This window comes from Labeo rohita, chromosome 19 (genome assembly GCF_022985175.1).
Source record: "Labeo rohita strain BAU-BD-2019 chromosome 19, IGBB_LRoh.1.0, whole genome shotgun sequence".
In the NCBI taxonomy this organism is placed as follows: domain Eukaryota; kingdom Metazoa; phylum Chordata; class Actinopteri; order Cypriniformes; family Cyprinidae; genus Labeo; species Labeo rohita.
The window spans coordinates 26,456,164-26,483,977 of NC_066887.1; the positions used below are offsets into that span (position 1 = coordinate 26,456,164).

The window sequence follows — 27,814 nt, forward strand, 5'->3', positions numbered from 1 at the left end:
ATTATCATTCATTCATTCAATATTTGTTTGCCTAATAAGCATGTCAGGTTAAACATTAAAGGAACACTCCACTTTTTTTGAAAATAGGCTAATTTTCCCACTCCCCTAGAGTTAAACAGTTGAGTTTTACCGTTTTTGAATCCATTTAGCTGATCTCTGGGTCTGGAAGTACACTTTTAGCATAGCTTAGCATAAATCATTGAATCTGATTAGACCGTTAGCATCTTGCTCAAAAATGACCAAAAAGTTTCGATATTTTTCCTATTTAAAAATTGACTCTTCTGTAGTTACATAGTGTACAAAGACGGAGGCGCAATGATATTACGCAGCCCTCAACTCTGCCAGCTGCAACTCTGCATCCACACAAACTTAGTGCCAGTCACTTTCAGGTGCTGCATAATATCATTGAACCTGCTGCACCCGTGGTACGGCAGCAAAGTTCCTTGATTATTACGCCGGAATGAGAGTATAGTTCCTAGCTATATCAGCCTAGAAAATCACAACTTTTCATTTTCCTTCAGTCTTAATATACGATGTAACTACAGAAGAGCCAAGTTTTAAATAGGAAAAATATTGAGCGAGATGCTAACGGTCTAATCAGATTAAATGATCTATGCTAAGCTATGCTAAAGGTGCTACCGCCAGACCTGGAGCTCGGCTAAATGGATTTGAAAATGGTAAAACTCAACTGTTTAACTCTGGGGGAGTTGGAAAATGAGCATATTTTCAAAAAAAGTGGAGTGTTCCTTTATCTAGTTGAATTTGGACAACCTGAAATGGTCTATATACAAAATAAATGATCCCTTACTTTACCCTTTACTGGTTCTCAGTGTGTTTAGAATTTAAACGTAATCATAATCAGTGAACTACAAGCAAGTTACAATTCATATGAAGTAACATAATATCATTTTAATATTCTACTTTAGCCTGTGTTTAATTATTTTCCTTATAACAGCAATAGTCTACAAATACACTCAAAATAGTTTTTCTTATGTGATTAGCAACAAAGTTGAAGTGTGGTCCAACAATTTAAAGGATTGGAAAAAAGTAAATACAAATAAATCAGCATAACAGAGCTTTAAGCATGCTTGATAATACAAAAACATTTATCCTAAAAATAACTTTTACTAAAAAAATGCAGAGATGCTGTTTCTCTTGTCCTCAGTCAGATAGCTCCCTTGACAGTCTCTCCAGCTTTTCAATCTCTCTGGAGACATCTAGAAAAGACATATTACTGGGTGTTCAGCCTGATTTTAAAGTATTAAGTTTTAATATTTGTGATGATTTAGACAAGGCCATGATTCAGAATAATCAATCAAATACTTCACTATGCATCAGATCATTTTGAAAAACTGTTTTTGTTTAATTCTCTCTTACCCATAAGGGTGGTTCTGCTGGTTTGTGAAAGTGAGCGTTCCACTGATCTCGTTAGCACAGATTCAAGGGTCTTGCATATATGCTCCTTTAAAAGGAAACAACAGAAAATACTTATTCAAGGTATATAGAAAAGGAAGACAGTTTTGTGTTCGTAAGTATCTTAAGAAAGAAGCAGCATATATGTTTAAGAAGAGAATTTGTGAAATAGAAATACCTTTAAATCCTTGAACTGCTTCAGAACTTCCAGTTTTGCATCTTTGAACATGCTGTATTTTAACAGTTCAATTGTGTCCGTTATTTTTTTCTCCCTCTTCTCCATGGCTTTATCTCCTCTTAAATTTGCAGCTTCTGTATTGGGTAACATTTAATATTTATTCAAATTCTTTAAGCAGTACAAACATAAAATGTCTCTGAAAGAAAACAAAATTGTATTTATATAAGAAAGAAAATGTGAAGAGTGGTCTCTTCTGTGATCTCAAAACTAACACATGTGCCATGAGTTTGTATAACCCCATGTGGGCAACAGTTAAATAAAGTGAAATTAGTGTGTGTCATTTTAAATGCTTCTTTACGTTCATAGCCAGCAGTCATTTGATTCTGAATTGTTGTTTGGATTGATGAATAGATTTTCTTCTTTCTATCAACAACTTCTCTTTTGAGCAATGCCTTCACTTTGGTTTCCTTATTGAGAGATAAAGCAGATAATTATTAGTGACCTGTTACCCAATTGCATATTACTCTTTAAAAACGCTTTTAAAAGACGGTATTTAGCGGTATTTAGATATATGCTGTATAAATGAAGTTAATGAAGACGGAAACAAACAAACATCACCTCTGTTTTGATGACGTTTTCCATGTGGTATAGCATGGAAGATGGTGAGTAAGCAGTGTCACTTTGGATGATACTGAACTTATCGATCTGTTCTTGCACTGATATTCCTGTTTTGTTACTGGCATCAACACTGTAGTAATGAGAGAGAAAAAAGAGAATGACAAAATATCAAAATGGCTCTAATAAGTCATCCTAGACTGTTCAGATCACCTGAATTATTGTATTAAAGGCCTTTGAATATCATAAATTCACAGTTAGATTGTATGTTGTAATTTTGTGTTAGTATTGTAATTTGTAACACATAACACCACTCACAACAATGCTGATTATGTATTTGTGTGTGTATATACATATATATACCAATAGCTGATGTAGATGTGCTTTTATATTTCAATACACAGTTAACCTTACATTCTAAAATGTGTTTGTTTTTTTCTCAACTGAAGGTATATAGTGGATAGGGAATTACAGCAGAACATACGGAAAAATTAAATTAAACTCATCATCGATGTTGTCATGCATGTGTTTAGCCAAGCACATGTTCAGATCTAAGGGTGCATCCCAGTTTTTTGGCCAATAGTATCCTTTGTTCTTGTACAATGCTTGAAGGGTTTTATGGAATCCCCTCTTATCATTAGGTGCAACCTAGTTCAGAAAACAAAAATATCCCTGTAGTTAGAAAGCCCGGAAAATGGCATTTCAAACATTTTACACATTTTACACACAAGAGAATCACACTTACAGATTCAATCATGGAGTTTTTGGTGTCAACACACTGTTCCACTGATTTCTCCACTCCTTTTGAGAGACATTGATCCAAAATCTTATAAAGTGAGTCAAACTGACAATCCAACTTCTTCAGTGCCTTTGCAAGGTTCTTCTGCAACTTTGTATAGACTTCAGCTTTTTTCTCCGCCTAAAACACAAAGAAATGTAGCAGTACATGTCTGAATAAACCTACTGGCTGATTTCAGAAGACATTTGTAAGTGAAATATCAGTAATTCTGACTCATACCATTTGTTCATCTGTATCTAGTTGGATGCTTTGTATGAAGGACAAAACTCCCTTTGCTTGATTGACATAATCTCTGGTCAGTTCTCGGTTAATTCTCCTGTTAGTGCTCTTCAGAATATCCTGCAGCTTTGGAATTTCTACCGGTAATTGGCAACATTTGGCAACATTATTTAAATGAGTAGAAGTAACAAGACACATGAACAAACGTCCGTTTTCCTGTTTTACTTGATTACCTGTTTCAGTAGGTTCCAGATGTGGATTTTTATCCAGGTATGCCCTGGAGCTGACAGTGAAAACATCAGTGATGAATCTGGCTTTTGATTTCTGAATAAAAATAAGAAGAATAAGAATAAGAATAAGAATAAGAATAAGAATAAGAATAAGAAGACTGTTTGAGTTCACATATTTACCATGATATCATAATTTTCAAACAACTCTTTCACAATTTTCTTTGCACGGTTGTTCCTATGAATTATGCACCCTGTTTTTGGGTTCTGGGAAAAAAAAGGGGAGGTGGGGGGTGGGGGTATATAGACAGCAAATGTCTCACTTAAGTTTTAGAAAACTGCATTAGAATAATGCAGAGAAAATATGCTATATTTGCTTGTAAATTTATCAAACCTTGTCTAAAGAAATTTGTTCTCCAGAGTGGCATACAAATCTAAAAATAGATAAATAAAATAGATTTAATGATTTTTAAAAGTAAAAACAATACTTAGAATATGTTAATATGTTTGTGTTGAATGAAATGCAAATTATTGGCAAAGATCTTTTTAACCTTAGATATTCGTCCGGATCAATGTCATCTGTCTTTGTACAAATGAAGTTTATGTTTCTGCACTCTCCTCCTGGTCCCAAGTCTTGAATGCAGTGCTGTAGTATCCCCCAGGGGTCTCTGTCATCAATTGCTCGATTGATATTGCTTGCAATCCACACAGTAGAGCACTGTCTCAGTTTCTATGGAATTAGAAAGAAACTGAATAAAATATGTGCATATCTGACAAATCTGTAGTATTGCTTTAAACTGCACGCTTCCTTATGTTGCATTTTATATGCATTTCACTGTTAAAGAAATACTTCACCCAAAAATGAAAATTCTGTCATCCAAAACTCTCATCCTCATGACTCAGAGCAATACAGAATTATTTGTTTATGAATTAGACCTCACTACTTCTTCTGTGAATGCTGCAAGCTAAGGAGAGCTAAGGCAATCATTTTGGACTCAAAGCTCCCATGTGGCTTCAGAAGACTTATAGTGCACTATTCTTTTACAGTCTGCCTTATGTGGCCTTTTTAAAGGTTAAGTTTTAGTCCTCTGTCATTATAGCTTCATGAAAAAGAGTTGATACAGTTATTTATCCTAGTTTTGTATTTCACAGAAGAAAGAAACTCAAACTTATTTGGAATGACATGGATGGATGGAGGAGGGAGGATGAGGGTAAGTAAATAATGACAGAATTTTCATATTTTTCATATTTAAAAATATTAAAAAAGTGTTTCAAAAAGTATAGCGTTTACAGATTTCCACAGGTCATCTCTAATCTTGTTACAGTCTCCAGTCCCAGGAATATCAAGAAGCACAATGTGTTCCAGGAGTTCACGACAGTTTGGAATCTTGATCGTCACGCTCTTCACAAGAGGCCAGTACCAGTCAGTGTGTTGTATGTAACGTGCAACATCACTGGAAAATTCCTGTGTGACCTGTTTAAGTAAACAACACTGATTTAAATTTCCTTTCTTTGAACAAAAAAAAAAACATGTTTATATTTATCATATTTGGGTGTTTTTAAAATGTAGATATGAAACAGGGGAGGCTGGGGCCCTAGTTATAAGCCTTTTAAAATTCCAATCACATAAATATGTTTTGTGTAATGGGGGTTTTATATGTTGGTATGAAACATCTAATTCATATCCCTCTTAAGTTTGAATGACCTTTGTGACTTATCCTGCAAATAGTATTATCATATTTTTACTATGGCTGTAGTTCTGATAGGCTGATAGTTCACCCAAAATTAAAATTTGATGTTTATCTGCTTACCCCCAGGGTATCACCAGGGTACCCCCAAGATGTAGGTGACTTTGTTTCTTCAGTAGAACACAAATGAAAATTTTTGCAGTCTGTTAGTCATATAATGGCAGTCAATGGGATCCACAGCTTTGAGAGTCAAAAAAACATACATAGACAAACCCAAATTAAACTGTGCATGGCGCATCAATGTGCTCTGGCACAGTAGATGCACACACAGAAGCGATCTGTTGTGCGTATACGTCACTCTTTGTTTATACAGTGAGATTGTGGGTACAATGGCTACTCAAAATTGTAACTACTTGTGCTTATGCTGATTGTTGCAACTGATTAAAAACTAAAAGATTACCAATTCCCAACTTTTGAGCGCGGCTGTTGAGAACGCGCTCAGGACAGTTGGACATTGTGGTGGATCAGAGGTAAAAATATATATATATATATATAAATACTGTTCAGTTTCTTGCACGGACCAATTGTTTTTGTGTTTTAACACCAGTGTATCGTCACGAGATGCTTCGTCACAAGGGTTTAATTTGGGTTTGTCTGTGTATGTTTTTTTGACTCTCAAAGCCAGGGGTGCCATTGACTGCCATTATATGACTGACAGACTGCAACAGTTTTAGTTAAAAATCTTTGTTTGTTTTCTACTGAAGAAACAAAGTCACCTACATCTTGGATACCCTGGGGGTAAACAGATAAACATAAAATTTTCATTTTTGAAAATGTTTATATATATAAGATCTGTAAGTTGCAAAGATAAAAGGATCAAACCCAAAGATTCTTTATAAAAGTTAAGACTCAGCTATACCTTCCTAAAACAGCTTCTTTAAACACCCCCCACAAATCTATGTCACTGTGTGAAAAGATTTGCATAACACCGCCTAAATTTATATGCAAAAAAATAAGGCGTAACTTTTTCTTCTACTAAATTCTTGTAGTACTGATGTAGCCACCGCCATGTTGTGGAAACGCTGTGTTTCGTTGCGAAAGTACTTTGTTTGGCCTTCCAAATGAGTACACAACTACAAATTAGTGGTTAAGTTATATTTACAACACTCTTCTAGAACAGTACAATGCAAATATTCGAGTGTGTGCAGCGCATTTTATGGAGGACTGAACCTGGGAGAGTAGCCTACAATGCCGGTGTTACGGTTTAACTGGTGACCTATCTTCCTGGTTCAGGTCCTCTGCTCCAGATGTGATGAAACGACCGCGGCAGATTCGCCGATTCTGAAAGCACAAACTGACGTGATATTAAGCCGTCTAATAAATGCACACTTGTTCATTACATGAATTTGGTATTCTGGTAAAGGTTACAAATTATTGGTAAATTATTGGCCCGTAGCGGCTGAAGTACAGAAAATAAACAAAAAAGCCTGTTTGGCATGGGTTTCGAACACTAGCAAAAACAGCCTTGCTGTCAGGCGATAGTAATGGACACACTGAGCTACTGAACTGTGCTAATTCAGAAGCGAATTTCTGGTTTCAAGTAGGATTTTACTCTCGCCGTGATACTAAGCACTTGGCTGAATCAAGGTAATGTGCCTTGTTAACTTGTGACCTGTGTTTACTTGTTATGAAAATGAATATTACAGTAAAAGTATTTTACATTTTATGGTTTATGATGTTAACCCTTTCACACGTACGATCACACCAGTGTGATCAGTCTTGGCTGGTCCCTGGAGCGTACGATCACACCGGTGTGATTCGAACGTTCAGCACATCACGTGATCAACTGCTGAATTCAAATCTGCTTTGGCGGTTTGGCTGGCGCTAAACCAGATCGGACGCGCTGAGCGCTTGTCATATTATCGCAACTATTCAGTGTTTTCAACAATAAAATGCTTCTTTTAGGTTCCAGACATTTAAATACACATAAGTCCTAGTAAAACGATGCATTTATAGTTAGCAAAATACAAGCCAATGTCTATTGAACCGGCAATAATGATCCTTACAAATGTTATCTGACGACATGTTTTATTGATATCATATACACATTGTGTAGGTAACTATAAAGTTTACTCTGCTCTTCTCCCAGCTAACCAGAGACTTACTTTAATGTTTTTCGGGAGGAGAGGATGAATTTGCGTTTTGTAAATCCCACAGCTTGGATTCAGCGCGAACTAACATGGCGGCGCCCATCACCCGGCATGGATCAACTGACACGCTCATTATAAAAGTGTTTAAACCTCCAATTACACTTACTTGCACATATTTCAGAATCGGAATATCAGATATTTCATAATACATTGAGCACGTTTGTGAATATTAATAATAAAAAGGGAAAAACTATATAAAAGTGATGCATGTGTGCTATTGTGGCTGCGTTATATCACGTGACAAACACGACGCGTCGCCATGGAAACAGTAAGGCTATACATTCTAAATAACGGTCGCCTAAAAAAAACTCACTCTGGGGGCTCAGCTAGAATATTTTAAACTCACGTGTGAAAGGGTTAAAGTACCTTTCATGGAGTCTGAGACAACTGTAAATTTGTGGCTACTGTGGTTTAATTACAAACGCTATCGTTAAACTATATTTACTATAGTAAAAAAACATGGTACATTTTCTTCAGAGACTAGCTGATGTCTTGTTTGATTAATATAAAAACTTGATGTTATTTATACGTTGTTCTCGTTCTGTTTTTCTTGTATAAATACTTTGGAAACTTGTGACTTAATTTCTTGATTGTAGTGAATGAAATGTAACGTTAAATTAAAACGCTGCTCATAAATGTTACTTTATAAATGTGTTATCTTGTGATTTGCGTTCAATAGCTTGTATTTTATTCGATAATAATAAAATATAGCCTTTTCTGTAGTAGAAAAGCTGCATATTAATGCTACACTTTGTGAACGTATTACTTTGTGACTTGCGTTCACTAGCAGAAAAATTCTGAAAGTAATATAAACGTTTTCTGTTCGTGAATCGTTCGCAGTCGACATGTAACTTAGGCTAAATGATCATACGAAAATTAAATAACAATACAAAAAAAAATCACAATTACTGTAAGTTAGTAGGCAATGGGAAAATAATGTTCAGATTTCGTATATTATTATAATGTGATATAGTGAGAAGTTTACAATGTAATATTTGTAAGCAGCAGTTTGACTGTAAATAACATTAATTTATTGCAACAGTAAAATTAGATTTTGGCTAGCAAATGCAGAGGTTACAAGTAAACAAACACATTCAGCGGACGCTACCTCCAGTCTCAGCAAAAAAAGATGCTTAATTGTTTACACAGATCCCTATTTATCTGTGTGGTTGAATAGCCCGCCATGATTGCCCTTGCCCTTGAGTGGGCGTGCACTCCCCACGGACAGGTCTCATTTCTAGAAGCATACGCCACAATCCAATGAGACAGCCGTTATTTAGACACTGGCAGTCCTTTGGTACGGCCACCAAAACATATAAACAGCTGTTCCGCCTGTCTGAAGTGACTAGTCCTCTCCAGATAAACCCACAGGGCACGGACTGGGCATAGTGGGTGTGCCGCTGGCTCCTAATCCTGAGGAGCAAACGCCTGAAGCGTAATGACCTACGCTTTAAACGATGTAGAAAGCACTTTAGGCACATATCCCCGCTTAGGCTGCAGTCTAACCATACAGTCATCCTTACCGAACTCCATACACGCAGTGTTCGTAGACAGTGCATGTAAGTCACCCACCCTCTTGCCACATGCCAAAGCAAGCAAGAGCGCCGTCTTGAATGAGAGCACCTTCAATTCTGCCGAAAGCAGCAGCTCAAAGGGTGGCTCGGCAAGTGCACTAAGCACTAAGGACAGATCTCAAACTGGTACCATATTGGGGCGAAACGGACACAACCTCTGCGCTCCCCTTAAAAAGCTTGTCACCAGATGATGCCTACCTACCGAACGATCACCGATAGGCACATGGACAGCTGAAATAGCAGCCACATACACTTTTAGAGTAGATGGCGTGCGCCCAGCATCCAAGCAGTCCTGCAAAACTGATAGAATGATGGACACATCACAGCTGGCTGGGTCCTCATCTTTCGTAAACCACCATGAAGAGAAAACTTTCCATTTCAGACTGTACAGACGTCTGGTAGATGGAGCTCTCGCTTCTGCAATTGTATCCAAAACTCGTTGAGATACGTTTAGCGTCTGCCCTCTGCGCTCACCTGCCAAACATGCAGGTTCCATAACTCCGGCCTGGGGTGCCACACCGAGCGTTTTACCTGAGATAAGAGATCTCTCCGTAACGGGATTGGCCACGGGGGAGCCAACTCCGGAAACCACAGCTGGTTGGGCCAACTCGGCGCTACCAGAAGCACAGTCCCCTTCTCTTCTCTGATTTTCTGCAGCATTAGCGGCATAATCTTCACTGGGGGAAACGCATATTTGCGCTTCTTGGGCCAGCGACTCGAGAGAGCATCCCCCTGCAGAGGCGCGTTCGTCAGTGAGAAGAACAGCTGACAATGCGCGTTTTCCTCTGAGGCAAACAAGTCGATCTCCGCCTCTCCGAACAGGCTCCAAATCATCTGAATGGTCTGCGGGTGCAGCCTCCACTGTCCATGAACCGGACCCCCTCTGGACAGCATGTCCACGCCGCAGGTCTGACTGCCGGGAACATGAACTGCTCGAATTGACAGAAAGTTTCTGTCCGCCCAAAGGAGGAAGCGTTCCGCCAGCCTTTGAAGCGAGCGTGACCGAATACCTCCCTGATGGTTGATGTAGGATACCACCGTCGTGTTGTCTGTCCGAACCAGGACGTGTCGATCCTTTATCAGTGGAAGAAAGCCCTGCAAAGCTAAAAATACTGCCTTCAGCTCTAGGCAGTTTATATGCCACTTCACTTGCGCCCTCGTCCACGTGCCATAAGCCGGTCTGCCTTTGCAAAGGGCTCCCCAGCCCATCAAGGAGGCATCCGTAGTAACGATTTTCTTGCTGACCACTCTGCCCATCGAGACTCCCTGCTCGAACATCCTCGTGTTGAACCAGGGGGCCAGCATCTGCATGCATTCGCGAGTCACTAAGACACGCAAATGACCGTTCTTCCATGCGTTGCTTGGCACCCGGGATTTTAGCCATAGCTGAAGCGGTCTCATATGCAGAAGCCAGAGCTGACACACCACAGCCGCTGCTGCCATACGCCCTAACAGTCTCTGAAAGCATTTCAGAAGCACCACTCTCCCTGGTTTGAACGAGGTGAGAGAGCTGATCAAAGACTGCATTCGTTCTTGAGAGAGACGCGCTCTCATCGATCGCGAATCCAGATCCATTCCTAAGAATGTGATATTCTGGATGGGGCGAAGCTTGCTCTTCTGCACATTGATCGTCAGCCCTAGACACTTCAGGTGCTCTAGGAGCTGGCATTTGTGGTTTTCCAGTGTATCCCGCGACTGGGCTATAACAAGCCAGTCGTCCAGATAATTCAGGATGCGAATTCCACTCTGTCTGAGAGGGGAAAGTGCTGCATTGATACACTTCGTAAAAGTTCGTTGAGCCAAAGCCAAGCCAAACGGGAGAACTTTGAACTGATAAGCTCTGCCCTCGAACGCAAATCTCAGAAAGCACATGTGACGAGGGGCTATTTGGATGTGAAAATATGCATCCTTTAGGTCCACCGAGATAAACCAGTCCCCGGGCTGAATGTGCACGAGGATCTGCTTTACTGTTATCATTTTGAACTCGCGCTTCGCCAGCGGGCGGTTCAGCGGTCTCAAATCCAGAATAGGGTGCAAACCCCCGTCCTTTTTGGGGACTAGGAAGTAGCGACTGTAAAGGCCACACTCCATATTCTCCGGGGGAACAACTTCGATCGCCTGTTTTGCAAGGAGAGAACGGATTTCTGCCCGTAAAACCGGTGCATCTCTTTCTTGCACATCTGACACCATCACGCCGCTGAAGCGGGGTGGTCTGCGTGCAAAGTGAAGTGTATACCCGCTCGAGACTGTGTTCAGCACCCATTCTGACACACCTGGAAGCGCGTGCCACGCGTCCAAATAGTGCGATTGAAGCGCCCCGTGATTCGTCCGAGACGGCTCGTCGCCTGATGACGGGGAACCGCTCACTACCTGAGGGGCATCGTTGAAGCCTTCTGCACCAACTGGGCCACCGGCATGAGCCGGGGAGACACTCGTGCTCAGACTGAGAGAACGCGTGGGGCTTGCGCCCTGCAGAGCGCCGTCCGAGGACGGGACTCTGCTTATAACGCGCGACTGAGAACCATCGTGAGGGGGAAAAGAGCTCTTTGGCTGAACAGTGTTTGTTTTGTGTTTTAGCGCAAACTTTATTGGAAACAAACATTTCCCGCTGTTGCCCGCAACATGCGAGGGAACAGGCAGGTGAAATGCAGCAAGACGAACTCTCTTGCGAAACGGCTCGTCGTCTGTCTCTCCGGGCGGCCGCTTCCCCCTCAGACCACCGCAGTCAGGAACGCTGCTGTGGATCTTGTACCACACTGGAAGGGCGTGGTCCCATCTTCTTTGGGTAGCAGAACTGCCTTGCTTTTGGCCTCACGGCTGGCTCCGGGTCCACCCTCGCTCCCGTGGGAGTAGTAGGCAGCGGTCTTTCGCGCCTTTTTGAACGCTGGGAAGAAGAGGATCTGGAACGCGGTGGGGGTGCAGCGAACCGATCTCTCTTCGAAGGAAATGGCTCATCGCCTTTGACTGTTTCTGGGCCTCCAGAAACTTCTCCGAGAACGAGCCCACAGCATCACCGAACAGGCCGAGCGGGGAAATGGGCGCGTCCAACAGCTGAGCCTTCCCCGACTCCCTCATGTCAGTCAACGTCAGCCACAGATGCCTCTGCAACGTGACGAGACTGCCCATACAGCGGCCGATCCCCTGGGCCATCTTCTTCATGGCCCTGAGCGCCAAGTCAGTGGCCGAGCGCAGTTTTTTGAAGGCGGCAGAGTCCGGCCCCTCCTCGTCCAGCGTCTGCAGCATTTTGGCTTGGAAAGCCTGCAGAACAGCCATAGTGTGGATCGCGGATGCTGCTTGGCCAGCTGCCATGTAAGCCTTATCCGCGATGTGGCTCGTGGTGCAGCACGGCTTCGATGGAAGCGATGGCGCAGATTTCCACCCACGTGCGGACGGACAAAGGTGTGCTGCAACCGCTTCTTCGACGGGCGGCGGCTTAGTATAACCCCAGCGGTCGGCTCCGTCGACAGATGAGAGCATACGTGATCCCGCGGCTTGGGCTCGGGCCGAATAGGGGGAGCGCCAAGACCGCGAGATCTCCTCATGCACCTCAGGAAAAAAGGGAGCGGGTCTCTGGGGGGGCGGCAACCTGGCGGCCCGACTGCAGATACCGCATGTCCAACCTGTTCTTGGTTGGCTGCTCAGGGGGGCGACCAATCAAGACCCAAATCCTGTACAGCCTCAGACAGGATCTTCACCAGCTCCTCGTCAATCGGGGCCGGGGGCTCGCGCACCTCACTGTGGAAGCCTCCGACTCCAGGCAGGCGGACCAGTCACCTAAACCAGAGGCTGCAGTCGACATGGCGTCGTCGTCATCATCCAGGTCGTCCTTTGCCGCACCAAATGAGACCAGATCCCGCGCGTCATCCGAGGGGTGGAGGCTGGTCTTCATGAATGAAACAGGTGGCTCTTTCGAGTGATGAGCATGCAGGAACTGAGTCGACATGCATTCATCAGAAGGGCCTTCTGCACGTGGCTGCCTTCCCTCCCGCGGCTCGACGGCGACGGGGGGCGGAGGATTTCCTGGAGGCCGGCGTGCAGTTTAGGATCACAGAAACCCTGGCCCGGAGGGTTTTGACTGTCATTTCTTCACAGAAAGGACAGTCAGGCCCATCCAGTGCGGCCTCTGCGTGGGCTCGGCCCAGACAGAAGACACACGCGTCGTGTGCATCAGGGAGCTCAACAAGGCCCCCGCATACACAGCACTCCTTAATCGGCATCTCGTCTTCTTCTTGCCGGATCGCCAAAGGGGAACTTGAGGCAAATGGCGTCCTCTTAGGGCGTTGTCAACGGCGAGAAGAGTTAACTGCAGTGAGTAGAAGTCTTCGATGCTTGCTTCGTGAAGGAGAAAGATTCTGAGTTAATGATGCTCAGCCCGACATATATATAGTGGGTGGCTCCGCCCCTAGGTCGAGAGCTCGAGCGTCATTAGCCGGTAAAGTTTAACTCATGCATACGATGCAATCAGGCTTCAGTATTTGGGAGGAGGGGGATAACCCCAAGCGTATGCTAACGCAGTGTCGAGAGACCGAACTTGTTAGGGAACCTGTGCCAAACAGGCATTTTTCTTTGTTTATTTTCCGTACTTCAGCCGCCACGGGCCATCATACCAATAATTTGTAACCTTTACAAGTATACCAAAATCATGTAATGAGCAAGTGTGTGTTTATTAGACAGATCAATATCACGTCAGTTTGTGCTTTAAGAATCTGCGAATCTGCCGCAGTCGTTTCATCCCATCTGGAGCGAGGACCTGAACCAGGAAGTTGGTCACCAGGTAACACGGTCACCAGTTAAACTGTAACACCAGCTGTACACATTATAAAGTGGGGCAGTTCCAACTTTACAAGGACAGTCTGACACTTCTGACTTCAGCCCGTAAGTACGTCTTCATATTTAAATAATTTACTGACTATTCAAGTGTGAGTTTTGAGCAGTGTAGAGTAGTGCTTGTTTGTCGTTTCTGCGATCACAAACGTGGTGCGATGCAACGCCAAGACAGTACGAGTCATTACAATCAGTAATTATGTCCTCACTGGATGCAACAAATGGCCATTTGTAATGGGCTTTTAGTGTTTCTGTCTCGTCGCACCAGGACACGGCATAAAAACATAGTAAGGGGCCTAACATTTCCATCACACGCTTGAGGTAGTCGGCCAATCACAATGCACTGGATAGCTGGCTAATCAGAGCACACTTAAGAACGATGTACTTTGTAAAAATCGACGCACTTCAGAAAGAAAGGCAGAGAGGAGCAACAATAATGCATAGTATGTGGAAAACATACATTTCTGCAACACCGTAATTATGTATCTTACTGCAGGTTTCGTGGCAGTTTCAAAGTTAAATGTCCAGAGAGTGGTGCTAAAACACGCGTTCAATACGTGACCATGGCACGTTTTTATTACAGCCACATATTGCTGCATTTTTATTATGCTGCTTGAGTTAGGCATTGCAGCTGTTCAGAATTCAAATATCCAGGGCATGTCGCAAAAGGTTAATGCTCTAGTGTTGGAAATATCCCCTACACCAAACCCAACCCTAAACCTAACCGATAGTGTTAACAAATGCAAAAGTAAAAAAATATATGGTATTTTCACATCCTCAAGCAGCTGTTTTGTCGAACCGTAGTTTCACGTGGTTTGTACTGGAGCTCTTCATCACCCAAGTGCAACGTATCGTGTGAGCTACCGAGCAAACTGACTGCATAAGAAAACTCATGCATACGAAGCTGTATGTGATGACAACGTTCAAAAGTATCAATTTTTAAATCGTGCAGAATGTTAAAATTGTTGTGAAGCCATGATATAATATTCTGCAGTAGTAATTGTGTGAATATTAGGCTTTTTAATCAAAACTGTGTATAAATCATACTGTGCGCTAAAAGGAATACAAGTTTTACTGCCTCTAGTGTTTATTTCAACTAGAAACTGCAGTGATTTGTACATGTAGGGACATTTTTTCAGGTTTGCAGAAATGTATGTTGAGGCAAATATTTTCAGTGAGCTTTGAGCAATGAGCAGTGTTGTCTTTTTAGCAATATGGTATGACCCCTTTAATGAATTTTTGAAATTTTGCAAAAAGAATACAATAGGCTTACAATAAACCTACCCCTATAGTATAACAAAAGGTTATAACTGTATATAACAAGTTATAACTGTATGTTTTCTCTTACCCAATGCTTTTCTAAATTATACCTAACCTGATAAATTAAACCTAACCTATGTAATATTTAGTGGACTAAAAAGTGTGAACAGTTGTCATGTGTCTACTCCATATGTATTTCGCCCTTACTTTAGTGTGTGAAATTGTTTTTTTCGTGGCAGACAAAAAATTATCAATTTCAGCATATTTGTCACTGTTCTTAAGTTCTTCCAATGTTTTCTTATCTGCATCAGCTCCATACAGTGCAGTGATTCTTTCTATAACAGTTTCAGTTCTGTTGTCTGTTGAAGACATCTCATTTTCCCACTCCTGCATAACAAACAAAAGTGTTATTATATAATGTGTTAAAATATATATATATATATATATATATATATATATATACATACAACACACACATATGATAAGATGAATGTTAATAAGGAACCTCTTTAGAGATAAGTTCGATCTCTGCTGCATAGTTGGAATCAGTCAGATTGGCTTCCACCTGAGTAACAACAGATGTGCAGGCACCAAAACAACCAGATGGCAGTAAATAATGTAATCCCAAGATTGCATTTAATAGGGAGCTTTTTCCTTGTCCCGTCTTTCCAAAAACACCAATGGTTTCCTTTCTTCTTTTGTCTTTGTCCATTTTTGCAATGGCATCTCTATATCATAATGAAAATAAATGTAACTGAACACTACTTCAGAATTATACATACATTTTACATAATGCTTCACAAGTACTTACAAAATGTTGTTTTTTTGTTCATTTGTTGTTTGGTCTGTGCTGTTAATGTTTTGAATTCTAATTTTAACTTGTGCCATGATCTGTTTCACACTCTTCAATATGAACATATCTGTGTTCAGTTTATTAGATGGTTTTCCTGCTGAGACAGAACACAAAATCAAACACTCTGCAATAAAACAATAAAACTCACTAATATGGAGAGAAGATCTCGAAAAGAAAGCACAAGATACCACCTTGCTTAAACTTCTTCCCTTATCCTGAAGCTTGCTCTCCCCTTTCCCACTTCTCCCCTACCAGGCTCAATTCAGCACGTATGATGTATCTTGAGAATCTCTTGTGGGTTTTTGTATTGTTTTTTAGCGATGTGACGAGATCTCGTAGTACCAGATCTCCGACTGGTCTCGTGAGATCTCATGACGATATCCTTGTAAAACATTTTGCAGTGTTTACATTAGAGCTGCACCACTAATCCCTAAAATATGGAGATCTCGGACACTCACGCGATCTTATTCCTGAATGACAACGATTTAGCTATGTCTAGTGTAGGACACATCACATCTCCAGTGTCAGTGGAGCGTGAGAAGCACGTTTTGTCACTGCCCATGTTAATGAATCAGCGGATCGGGTAAATGTGAACGCAGAAAGAGCAACACAAACAGTCTTTTCAACCACATTAGAATCATTATTTCTGTGTTACAAGCATTTAAATAACAGAAGAACTGGCGACAACTGCCCGTTTAAAAAAAGTATGTCCTTGAATCATTCATTCCGGAAATTTCAACAGTCAAACAAGTATTAATGAAGTGAGACACTGACTCCTTCATTGAAAGTTTTTTTTTTTAATTATTTTGTTTAAATGAATATATGTTTTTAAAAGACTTAAGCAATGAACAGTTTGTCAGAACCACTAGTAAATTACGTTATTTTGTTTAGTTTTCTAATCTTCTAATCGTGAGAGAATCGTGAGAGAATCGTGATATCCAATTTATTAAAAACAACTGGGATTCTCAATTTATCCAGAATCGTGAAGCTCTTGTTTAAATGTTGTTTATTACTGCATATAATTCATTAAAATGGAATTTTAATTTCATTAAGTTCAAAATGCAGCTGCATTTTGTCTTTTTCAGTTGAATAAAAGACTATTTTCCCTATATATTTAATCACTGAGGATTTCTTAAGAAAAGTTTAAAAATCTTGTCTCGTCTCGTTCACCCAGTTTCGTGTCTCGTCCACCCAGTTTCATGTCTCGTCTCGTCTCGTGGGATAAGTGTCTCGTCACACCCCTATTCTTTTTTTATTGTTATTTCTTTATTTTTTATTGTGTCATTTTAAAAGTTTTAGTGACATTGGTAAAATGGCCTTAATCACAGTCACTTATTTGAGAAAGACTGAAAAATAAAAAAGTACAGGGGTGTCAAACTCATAATAATTTGGGTAATATTTTCAGCGATTAACAACTTAAATTCTGCTCATCACCTCAACACATCGTCATTTGGACTGCTTTTGGTACTGCTTTTGACATTTTTTGCAATAAATAAATGATTGTGATAGCACTTATCTGTCTGTCATGGTTGTCTGTATACTGTACAGAAATAGTTATGGTTAGGTTTAGAGGTAGGAGTGGGAATAGCGACATGGATAATATCTTTTTTAAACTATATTGTTATAAAAATTGTCATTTTGTCATCATTGGAGACCTGTTGATTCCTGTCTATTGCTGATTTAGCAAGTTGTATGGGAAAAGTAAACTATGTGTTTTCTCAAGAGCAAGTAGTAGGCAGCTGACTAAGGAATTAGTCATCCTACACCTTAAGATTAAATAAGACAAATTTGTGACAGTGAGATCTGTGTATACGGCCAACATAAAACTCAATGCGACATTTCCTTGATAAACATTATCTACTTAGCAGTCTGAGGATGACTGTAACACTTTTTTGCTTTAACATGTATTTATTTATTTATTAGAATATTTATCTCAAATCTCTTTTTATAAATTGTCCACATTTAGCTATACAGGGTTTGCACTTATTAAGTGGTCAGTTACCTGGATGCACAGCCATACTAGTGATATTCAGATGTAAACAACAGCACAGATGCTATGTTAATGTAACACCGCTATGTTATGTAACAGCAACAACAACAGCATGAACAAACAATGAACAAACTGTATTTTTATTAACTAGCATTAACAAGATTGGAAAAAAAAGATTGAATAGGGAAAGCTCTGACTTTGTGTGGACGGGCCCTTAGTAAGCAGGAAGGGACACAATATTTTGATAAACTAAAGTTGTCAAAAGTTGTTAAAGTAAATAGCTTAGTAAATAGGTGTTAGTCTGTAGTACTCCAAATGTTTTTCCCAGTCCAGCCGATTAGTACAGCCCAAACCATGACAATATGATTATTTTCAGCAGCAATAATCAGCTAAAAATGCAAGTTTAGTTCGGTCTAGTGGCATTATTTACATTAATTGCTGCCAATATGGCCGATTGATGATGCACCATGAAAACACTCTATACTACAAATACTACAAATTGTTTTGAGATCCTCATAAATTAATGTAAATTACAAAGAGTACTGGTTTTACAACCTACCCCATATCGGTTAAATTTTGTTACTTCTCCTCATGTGTTACAACCATCCCTGGTCTTTTTTTATTTCAATAATTGTTCAATAATAATAGATATTCCATGGAATGTCTGGATTCTGATTGGCTGGCAGGTATGCAGTAAAACCGTTTAATACACAAGTAGTTCCAAGTCAGTTTAATCACCGTTCTATATTAATGCGCTGCTTTAATTGATGCACGCAAACGCAGAAACGAGAGAGAGGGAGAGAGAGAGAGAGGTCGGAGATCAGAGATCGAATTGCTCTGCACACATACATGTACTTGTCAGCGCTTCCCCGCGATTCTTAATAATAAAATAGCCTAGATAGATCGCTACATTATATTCCTCACCAATGAGGTGGTAAAACCACTGTTTTTGAACAAATTCGTTGTTTGTAGAGAGAGACGCACAGCAGGCAGGCAGGTACGCAACACACACACACACACACACACACACACAACTGTCATCTCTCGCTCTCGGTCGATCGATAATTTACTAAAATAAATGCTATAATTCATTCAAATAAATGTGATCATCTCTGATCACATCTTTGTGTCTGATTGGAGGCAGGCAAAATGCTAGAGCTGCGTGTCATAACTTTCGAAACTTTTTACGTCTTTTTTACCAATTCGGTCAAATATTGCGCTGCAAAGAGCAATACTACTTTTAACTTGTCTATAACATGGCAAGAGACCATGAAATAAGCGGGATAATCAACGGCTTATCATACATTAAAAGATTTTAAATGCACTTCGCGTTTAAAATTCTTTAATGCATGGCAAACCGTTGATTATCCCATACATATTTGAGGACATATGTAGAATTACTTACCTGAATCTGGCTGTGGACATTTTCTTTTACAACCTGTTAGAGAATTCATACAGGTCACTTTTATACTAAATCAAAAGCAGGATAATTATTGTACTGATAGAAGAAATTTCATACCTTGGCTGACCATTGTGGGGTGGACGCTGTTCACCAAAATGCCTAAAGAAAAAGGACACATCTTACATTGATTTTATCATCATCTTTCTAGATATATGGAATTAATTTTAATTATTTAACCAGTTTTGGTTAGGTCATCTGTGTAGACTTTTGTCCTCAGTTTTAAATACAAATGTATAATTTACTTGTAAGTGACAATAATCACTTTCAAAATGCAAAAAAAACGCAAAAAAAAAAAAAAAAAAAAAAAAAAGCTGACCTTTGGCCTGGAGTAGCTTGTTTGTTTGTTTTTTTGTTTGTTTGTTTGTTTTTTCAAAAAAAAAAAAAAAACTATTCACATAAATTAATTTTGGTAGTCACCAGTAAATTATGTCCAAACATTTCCAACAAATAAATATCAAAAGTTAAGATTAGAATTATGTTTAGGAGTGATTTATTATAAAATATAAGCATTGTGAATTGTAAATCCGCTCTTGTTCCAAACACTGCTTTTTGTTGTTTGTTTTCTTCTTTAACTGTCAAAGTGTATACTTTTCTGTTATGTAAAAACAATTGTGGGAAATGAAAATGAAAATAAAAAAGTACAATTTCTCATTTTAACTGACATTACAAAAATAATTGGCTTACCATGAGAAGAAATTCCAGACAGAGCAGATTGTGATGGCAATGGAGATAGTTGAGATGTTTCTATTACTTGATTTTTTTGTGTGACAGTTCTGTTTACATAAAATAACAATATTACTCATAAATAAATATAATATGAAAGCAACAAAAGCATTAGTCTATTCTATGTGTTGTTGTGTTATGATGTCTTTTAAAAGAGTTTTTAAACAGAGATTTTTTTTTTCCTTTGTGTAAATCTACTTGATTGCAATAAGAATTTACTTACTGTTCTTTCTCTCTCATTGCTGCTTGCTTTTCCTTGGCCTGCTCGTAAGTGCCTACAATAAAATCATATATATATATACATATATATAATTTTTTTTTTCCTTGTATGGAAATTTCTAAATAGAAATACTGAAATATTCATTTAAATATTTTATATTGGCCTACAGCTTTTTTATTTGTAGATTTTTATTTAAATTGCAAATTGCTGTATTACCCAATGATTCAACTTTCCCAGTGACATAAATTAGCTTACCCTTCAAATTTCAGTTGATATATAATAGTTTTAAATGTAAAAATGACATCATGTCTCTGGCCTTGTCAGACAACTTCCGCAAAAAAAAAAAAAAAAAAAAAAAAAAAAGTGGTACAAATTACATGCAATATTTAATCAAAAGTTAAAGCAGTAACTGTTACCATATTCTACGTGAAACAGAACAGCTAATTTCTCCCATGGTTTCCCTCCTGTTGAAGGCTCAAGACCGGTCATAACTGCTTTCAAGTACTTCTCCTTTGATTTGAATGGGGGCCAGTAACATTGTTTCTTGTCTTCACTCAACCAGTTTGATGGTGCCACCATCACCTCATCTGAGTCTTGCAGAGTAACAACTGCATACATGGCCGTCCTGCAATGAATAAGTAAATACGTAAGTAAGCAAACAAATAAATGAATGAATGAATGAATGAAAAGCAGTATAACATTTGCCATCTGAACAAAGAAAAACTAAAACACATTGGTGTTCAAAAGTTGGGATCAGTACAATTTTTAACGTTTGTTGAAGTCTCTTCTGCTCATCAGGGCTGCATTTATTTGATCAAAAATACAGAAAAAAAGCAGTAATATTGTGAAATATTATTACAGTTTAAAATAATGTTTTTCTATTTTAATATACTTTAAAGTGGAATTTATTTCTTTGATGCAAAGCTGAATTTTCATCAGCCATTACTCCAGTCTTCAATGTCACACGATCCTTCCAAAATCATTGTAATATGCTGTTTTATTGTCGAGGTTGGAAGCAGTTGTGCTGCTTAATATTTTTTTGGAACCTGTAATACTTTTTTTCAGGATTCTTTTATAAATAAAAAGTTAAAAATAATAAATTGAAAGTTCTTATATATATATATATATATATATATATATATAGTTATCTTTATCTTTTTCTGTAGTGTGTCAGTCGAAAATAACGGTTTACATTTACAAACATTCCTTTTGACATTAATTTTAATAAAACATTGCCACATCTATTGTGGATTTAGTCTGTCTCCGTTTTTCTGTTTCTTCATGTCATTTTAGACAGACTGTATGATGGTAAGAGCAGATCTCTGTGTAGAGTACTAGCTGTTGTCAGACTCGTTGTGCATACAAAGTGAAACGTTCGTATGTAGGTGAGAATAAAATAAAAAATTGTCCAATATGGAAACACACACAGTACACACACTGGGTGGTTTATCTCTCAAATAATAAAGTTTATCAAATATTATTGGTCATCTTCTTGATAACTGATGTGTGATCCTCACCTTCCACCACTTTCCATTAATTTATCCTTTTCCTCATTTCCATTAGACTCATAATCACTCTCTTCACACTCCTCACTCTCCATTTCACTTTCAGGACATTTTTTTTCTTCATCTTCATCACAATCCACAGCTGAAGACTTATGAATGCAGCTTACATGTAATTTGGATAATGTCTGAATATCATATTCTTCATTGGTCCTGTTGGCCATGGTATTTACCTTATCTAGGTCCTCGGGTGGAATGCAAACTATCACACTTGATTTGAAAACATGAATTGCATAATTTTCTAAATTCTTACATAGCTTTAAGGCGTAGCATTTTAGTTTTGAAAGTATGAGTACTGGGGTCAAAGGGCAGCCCTGACACAGCAAGTTGTCTTTCTGAGCAGAGAAATCTTCTGTATCTCCAAGGAGATTTTCCACAGTAAGAAAGTCCTGACAAAGAGTTGAATTTGACTTGTTTTGTTCCTCTATCTCATCCTTAAACTGGGGCAGCATTGTTTGAGTGCAGAGTGTTTTGTAAGTGATCATGATAGTAGCTGAATCTTTTAGCTTCCCCTTTGATACAGGCTTCAAGAAATCATCTAGGTGTCTTGCCAGAATAGTTGCAATGATGAGGTAGTCAACGTTAAAGAAGTGTTGATTATCATCATGGGGACTTTTCAGAGATTCATTAAAATATCTCTCAGAGCAGTTAAATGCACCTCTTTGGATTCTGTCATAGAGCATCTTTATGTATGGTATTATGTCCTGAATCTTGTCTTTATAGAAGGAAACTGGGATGCCGTCTGGTCTCGGTGTGTCTGACACCTGAAGAGAATTTACAGCTGTCACAATGTCAACCTCACTGACTGTATCTAAGCTTTCTTCATCGAATAATTCATCTCTCAGAAGATCATTTTTTAGATTCAGCAGTTGCAAGCTTGCTTGTATCTGGGGATCCTCCTGAAAAGAATCTGCAGGGACGTTGGTCTCTAAACACACAGGCTGATGGTCTGTAATTTTTGTGTCTCTGATTTTACAACTTCTGACACGCCACATACATTCTTCTGGAACAAAGAAGTAATCCAGCCTGGACACAGGAGTGTCTTTTATGTAGTATGTATAATCCTGCTTTATGGGGTTCTTTCTTCTCCAGACATCAACCAGCTGAAGAGATGTCACGAACCTCTCCAGAAATAAGAGCAGTTTTCTATGATTTCTGTTCTTTGTCATCTTATTGGTATTCCATTTTTTGTCAATAAATGGATTAAGAATTGTGTTGAAATCTCCACCGATCACCAGCAGCCCTGTGGTCATTGACTGCAGGTATCTTGAAAGACTATCAAGGGTTTTTGTGTCTGTTTCATGGTTATAAACACTAACCAGAGTGTACAGCTGACCTCCCAGTTTACATTTCAACACAACATAAGCTCCACAATGATCTTTTTCATCACTTATGTGTTTAAAATCTAGTGTTTTCCTCACTAGTATGGCTGTTCCCTTGCTGGAGGAGTTGTACTGTGTGTAGTAAAAATACCACTTATCTTCATAATTTTGTATAATATTTTCATCTCCTACTCCAATGTGTGTCTCTTGTAAGAAAACAACATCAGCATTTTGCAGTTCTTGAAATTTCTGTTGTCTGTTTTGCCTAAGTCCATTGACATTCCAGGTGATAAAGTTTATAGTCTGTGTAGACATTGATAGATCTGCTCTCACAGGCCAAAGATCCTCAGTAAGTTCCCTGTGAAAACAGAGCAATGGAGTTTTTCTTTTTTTTTTTTTTTTCCATCCTAAGTGAATTATAATTTTTCCAATATTATTTCGGTTGCATTCAGGGTTTATGTTTTATTAGGCTGTGCATTCCCTGACAATTGACAACCAAGGGTTAGACTGATTACAAAGATTACAGCACTGTTTTGCATCTCTGAACAACACATAGGATGGTGTTTCCTTAATAAATGTATTAGCTTTTTGAACAGATCAATTGAAAGAATGATTCAGTGACTCATTAACACAGTCAAAAGCAGTTCCTAAATGAATCTACCGTTTGAATGAATTTACTGATTGTTCAGCTTTGGTGTTGCCTACGGAAGCAATTATTGCTTACGAAGAGGATGAACCTGAGAGTCATGCATTTCAGCCTAGGCTGTATAATTCTGAGGCATTGGCCAGAATGAAAACTTTCTTCGGCCATTTAACGTGTGAAAAAAGTATTGAGTTGGGAACGCTTTGCAAGAGTTTTGCATTTAAACATTTAAAAACAAGCAAAAGCACTTTAAAATAAGTTCTAAAGCAGACAGGGAGCCAATGTAAAGACATTAACACAGAAGTAATATGTACATGTTTGAGAACACTGTTTGAAGACATACCATAGACATATCTGCATTTTGGACCATGTGTAATCTGGATATTGAAGAACTTTTTTCCCAGATGGAAGAAATAAAAGCATGAATTGCAGTTTTAAAGGAAGGTCTTCATTTTAGCCAAGGCTCTTAGTTGGTAAAAACACAACTAAATCTAGATTTGACAACTAAATTTATTTGCCTGTCAAATTGTATTATTGAATACGTTTTTAACATGTGATTTAACTGAAGAAGGTAAAACACCAGAATTTACATGAGAAATTTTTAGGACTTTAGAAGAGCCAAACAAAATGATCTCTGTTTTACTCTCAATTAGATTTTAAAAATTTTAAGACATCCAGCCTTTGACATCGGAAAGACAGGCACAGGCTTTTTGTGCTTCGGGGCAAATTAAGTTGAGTATCGTCTACATAGCAATGATAGTATTAGCCATGCTTTTTAAAAAATAGAGGCTAAAGGAAGCATAAAGAAAACAATAAAGGGGCCAAAATAGAGCCTTGGGGGACCGCCCCTGAATAACATTATCCTATATTGATTGGGAAGCTTCTGTTTGTAAAATATGACTAAAACCAACTTAATGCAGTTCCTCTGATGCCCACAATTTGCTCTAGCTGAGCAAGCAAGACCTCATGGTCAACTGTATCAAATGCAACACTTAAATCTAATAGTACCAGTACAACAGAGTCAGTGGCCATTAAAACATAATTTAAAACTTTTACAAGTGCTGTCTCCATGTGTGAAACTTTCTAAAACCTGATTGGAAAACATTAAAAACCTTGTTGTCATTCAAAAATCTCTGCAGCTGGTGAAAACCCACTTTCTCCAAAACTTTGGATAAAAAAGAAATATTAAAGATGGGCCTAAAAATTATATAAAACTGTTGGGTCCAGATTAGGACTGTTTTTAAAAGAGGTTTAACAATTGCATGCTTCAAACAATTAGGTACAATTCCTGATTCCAGGCAATTATAAATAAAACCTATAAAAAATATTGTTTGCTAGGTTGAGTGATGGGCACCTTAAACAGTGACAGTAGGCATATATACATATATAGTAAATATAGGAAGAATGTGTCAAAGTTATTTATATGTGCCAAACTTCCTGCTGCCAGCTAGTGGCGCTATGCCTATAACTGAATATTGGCATGTAGATGTGTTCAGACCAAGACTGTTGCCAAATATGTGAGGTTTGGTGCAGATTGAATATGGTATGCTGATGTTAGTGTAAAACATGACATCTTGCTGCCAACAGGTGGCGAACTTAAATCTCTTTCACTTGTGGGTGTGGTACTTGTTTTGTTAAACAAAGCAAAAGAGAAGGGTTTAATTCATAGATCTACATATACTGAGTACTGAATGCACTGAGAAAGAATGTGAACTCTGACTGAAACAAATATCTCAAAGATTGAGAGTTTTTATCATTAGGTCAGTATATCAGTGAATAATGATTTGCATTTACAGAAACATTATTACATATCTGTAAAGTTCTGATGCAATACAGTCGCTGGCAGTTGTCCATTTTGTTGTGTATATGTGCACCTCTAGGATTTTTTTATTCATTTTTATTTTTTTACTTTAATGTGTAGAAATAAATGTTTAAATAAAATTTGATTGATATTGAAGATCTTATCAAGTTCTTACAGCTCAGTTTGAGGAACACTATGAACAACATCAGCTGTAGTTTTGTAGACTCACATGTACATCAGGAAACACCACGAGTTTGCATGTTGTTACATATTGTACAATAATTTAGTAAATAATTTAGTAATCATTTAGTATTGTAATTATTGTACAATTATTTCAGTAAAATAATACAAGTGTAGTAAAATAATACGATGTATTGGTTATTTTTTTAACCCACTTCAGTGCCTTTAATGCAGTTTTATAGCCTACAAATACATCAAATTATATATTAATTATAAAATGAATACCAATTCTAAAATATATGATGTCAAATGCATGTTTGCTAAATTACACAAGGATAGTAATATGTTTCTGTGCATCGTTTAAAAAAGAAAAGTAACCCTACAATAAACAATTTAAGCTAATTTTAAGCACAACAGTAAATTCAAGGAAAAGTTACCTTTTATCTGTCAGGATAACGTCTGTGAAACAGGACACTGCCGTTGATTCAGCTGAAAAGTTCAGCAGCACAAGATGTCTGACCTTAAATCTCTCTCACCTGTGGGTGTGGACTACTTGTTTTGTTGAACAAAGAAAAAGTGGTGTCACACCCCTGTGGACTGTTTTGTGGTTTTTCCCTGTGTATGCCCTTATTTGGTCTTTCCTGTTCCGTGTCTAATTATTAAGTCATTGTCTTCCCCGATTAGTCTGTGTTTGGTTGTGTTCACCGTGTCTTTGTCGGTTCTTGTATTGTCACTCCATGTCTTTCAATGTGTATGTTGTTGTGCTGACTGTGGATACCCTTCTGTTCCTGTTCCTTCCTGTGGATTATTTAAACAAACTGTATGTTTCGGATCTCCTCGTTCCTCCTCCTCATTCCCGCACATGACGCCCGTGACAAAGGGTTTAATTTATAGATCTACTTATATACTGAGTACTGAATGTACCGAGAAAGAATGTGAACTCTAACTGAAACAAATATCTCAAAGATTGAAAGTTTTTATCATTAAGTCAGTATATCAGTGAATAATGATTTGCATTTAGAGAAACATTATCTGTGAAGTTCTGATGCACTACAGTCACTGGCAGTTGTCCTTTTTGTTGTGTATATGTGCACCTCCAAGATTTTTTTTATTCATTTTTATTTTTTTACTTTAATGTGTAGAAATAAATGTTTAAATAAAATTTGATTGATATTGAAGAACTTATCAAGTTCTTACAGCTCAGTTTGAGGAACACTATGAACAACATCAGCTGTAGTTTTGTAGACTCACATATACATCAGGAAACGCCACGAGTTTGCATATTGTTTACATTAAAGCTCTGTGTTTGCCCTTAGGTTAAGATTGCATGTGTTACGGGGAGTGAGAGGCGAGAGGCGAGCGGATCCATTCGCGAGCTTTTATTTAAGGGACGAGACAGATACATGGTCGAAAACAGGCAGGGTCAAAACGAAAGCAAACAGGTGTGTCAGAGGTGAGACGAGCGAATAGTCCTTATAACGAGCGATAGTCCAAAAAGGCAGGCAGCGAACAGTCGAAAACGGGGGAGCCAGGCGAGGGAACTAGGAACTAGGAACAAGGAAACTAGGAAACGCTAACGATGGAAAATAACAACAACAATTGGGATAACAACAATACTCCGTGGCTTGCATGGGGAAAGTCCGGGGCTTTTATAGAGCTGCTGATTGGTCACGGGTGTTGACGCGATCAGCGTGATGGGTGATGGGAATAGTAGTCCGGGGTATAGAACAACAGTCAACGTGTAATGATGGGGTGAAAGTGACATCTGGTGGTGAGCGGACCGTGGAACATTGACCAGATTCGTGACATAGCCCCCCCCCCAAGGAGCGGCTTCCAGACGCTCCAACAGCAAAACAGTCCTGGGGAGCGGTGGGAGGGCCAGGAAACTGAGGCAGAACCGATAGGGAGGAAGCCTTCCAGGGCGGAGCCGGAAGCGGAGCAGAAGGCGCAGGAGCCCTCCAGGGCGGAGCCGGAGGCGGAGCAGGAGGCGCAGGAGCCCTCCAGGGTGGAGCCGGAGCAGGAGGTGCCGGAGCCCTCCAGGGCGGAGCCGG

At 39.1% G+C, this 27,814-nt stretch overlaps 1 protein-coding gene across 1 annotated transcript; it reads right to left on the reverse strand.

Annotated features, from left to right (window-relative positions):
• Nucleotides 1-209: 209 nt before the first annotated feature.
• LOC127181378 (nuclear GTPase SLIP-GC) lies at nucleotides 210-26,288 on the reverse strand. Its single transcript, XM_051136101.1, has 22 exons — nucleotides 26,201-26,288; nucleotides 20,672-20,880; nucleotides 20,259-20,310; nucleotides 19,997-20,085; nucleotides 19,370-19,411; nucleotides 19,256-19,288; nucleotides 15,819-15,957; nucleotides 15,513-15,735; nucleotides 15,215-15,394; nucleotides 4,743-4,925; nucleotides 4,003-4,181; nucleotides 3,846-3,885; nucleotides 3,635-3,718; nucleotides 3,458-3,548; nucleotides 3,225-3,361; nucleotides 2,952-3,125; nucleotides 2,691-2,854; nucleotides 2,210-2,339; nucleotides 1,950-2,058; nucleotides 1,592-1,725; nucleotides 1,378-1,462; nucleotides 210-1,217 (listed from the first exon to the last, which is right to left on the reverse strand). Exons 2-22 carry the CDS (start codon nucleotides 20,871-20,873, stop codon nucleotides 1,162-1,164), a joined length of 2,526 nt encoding a protein of 841 aa, XP_050992058.1. The 5' UTR covers nucleotides 20,874-20,880; nucleotides 26,201-26,288; the 3' UTR covers nucleotides 210-1,161.
• Nucleotides 26,289-27,814: the final 1,526 nt, after the last annotated feature.

Excerpts from the sequence above, each read along its gene's own strand:
- LOC127181378 (XM_051136101.1), bottom strand. The coding sequence starts at position 20,873 with ATGTATGCAGTTGTTACTCTGCAAGACTCAGATGAGGTGATGGTGGCA. Across the intron at positions 15,395-15,512 it reads TCGAACTTATCTCTAAAGAG|GAGTGGGAAAATGAGATGTC; the intron begins GTTCCTTATTAA and ends TTTGTTATGCAG. Across the intron at positions 3,126-3,224 it reads TAGATACAGATGAACAAATG|GCGGAGAAAAAAGCTGAAGT; the intron begins GTATGAGTCAGA and ends TTTGTGTTTTAG.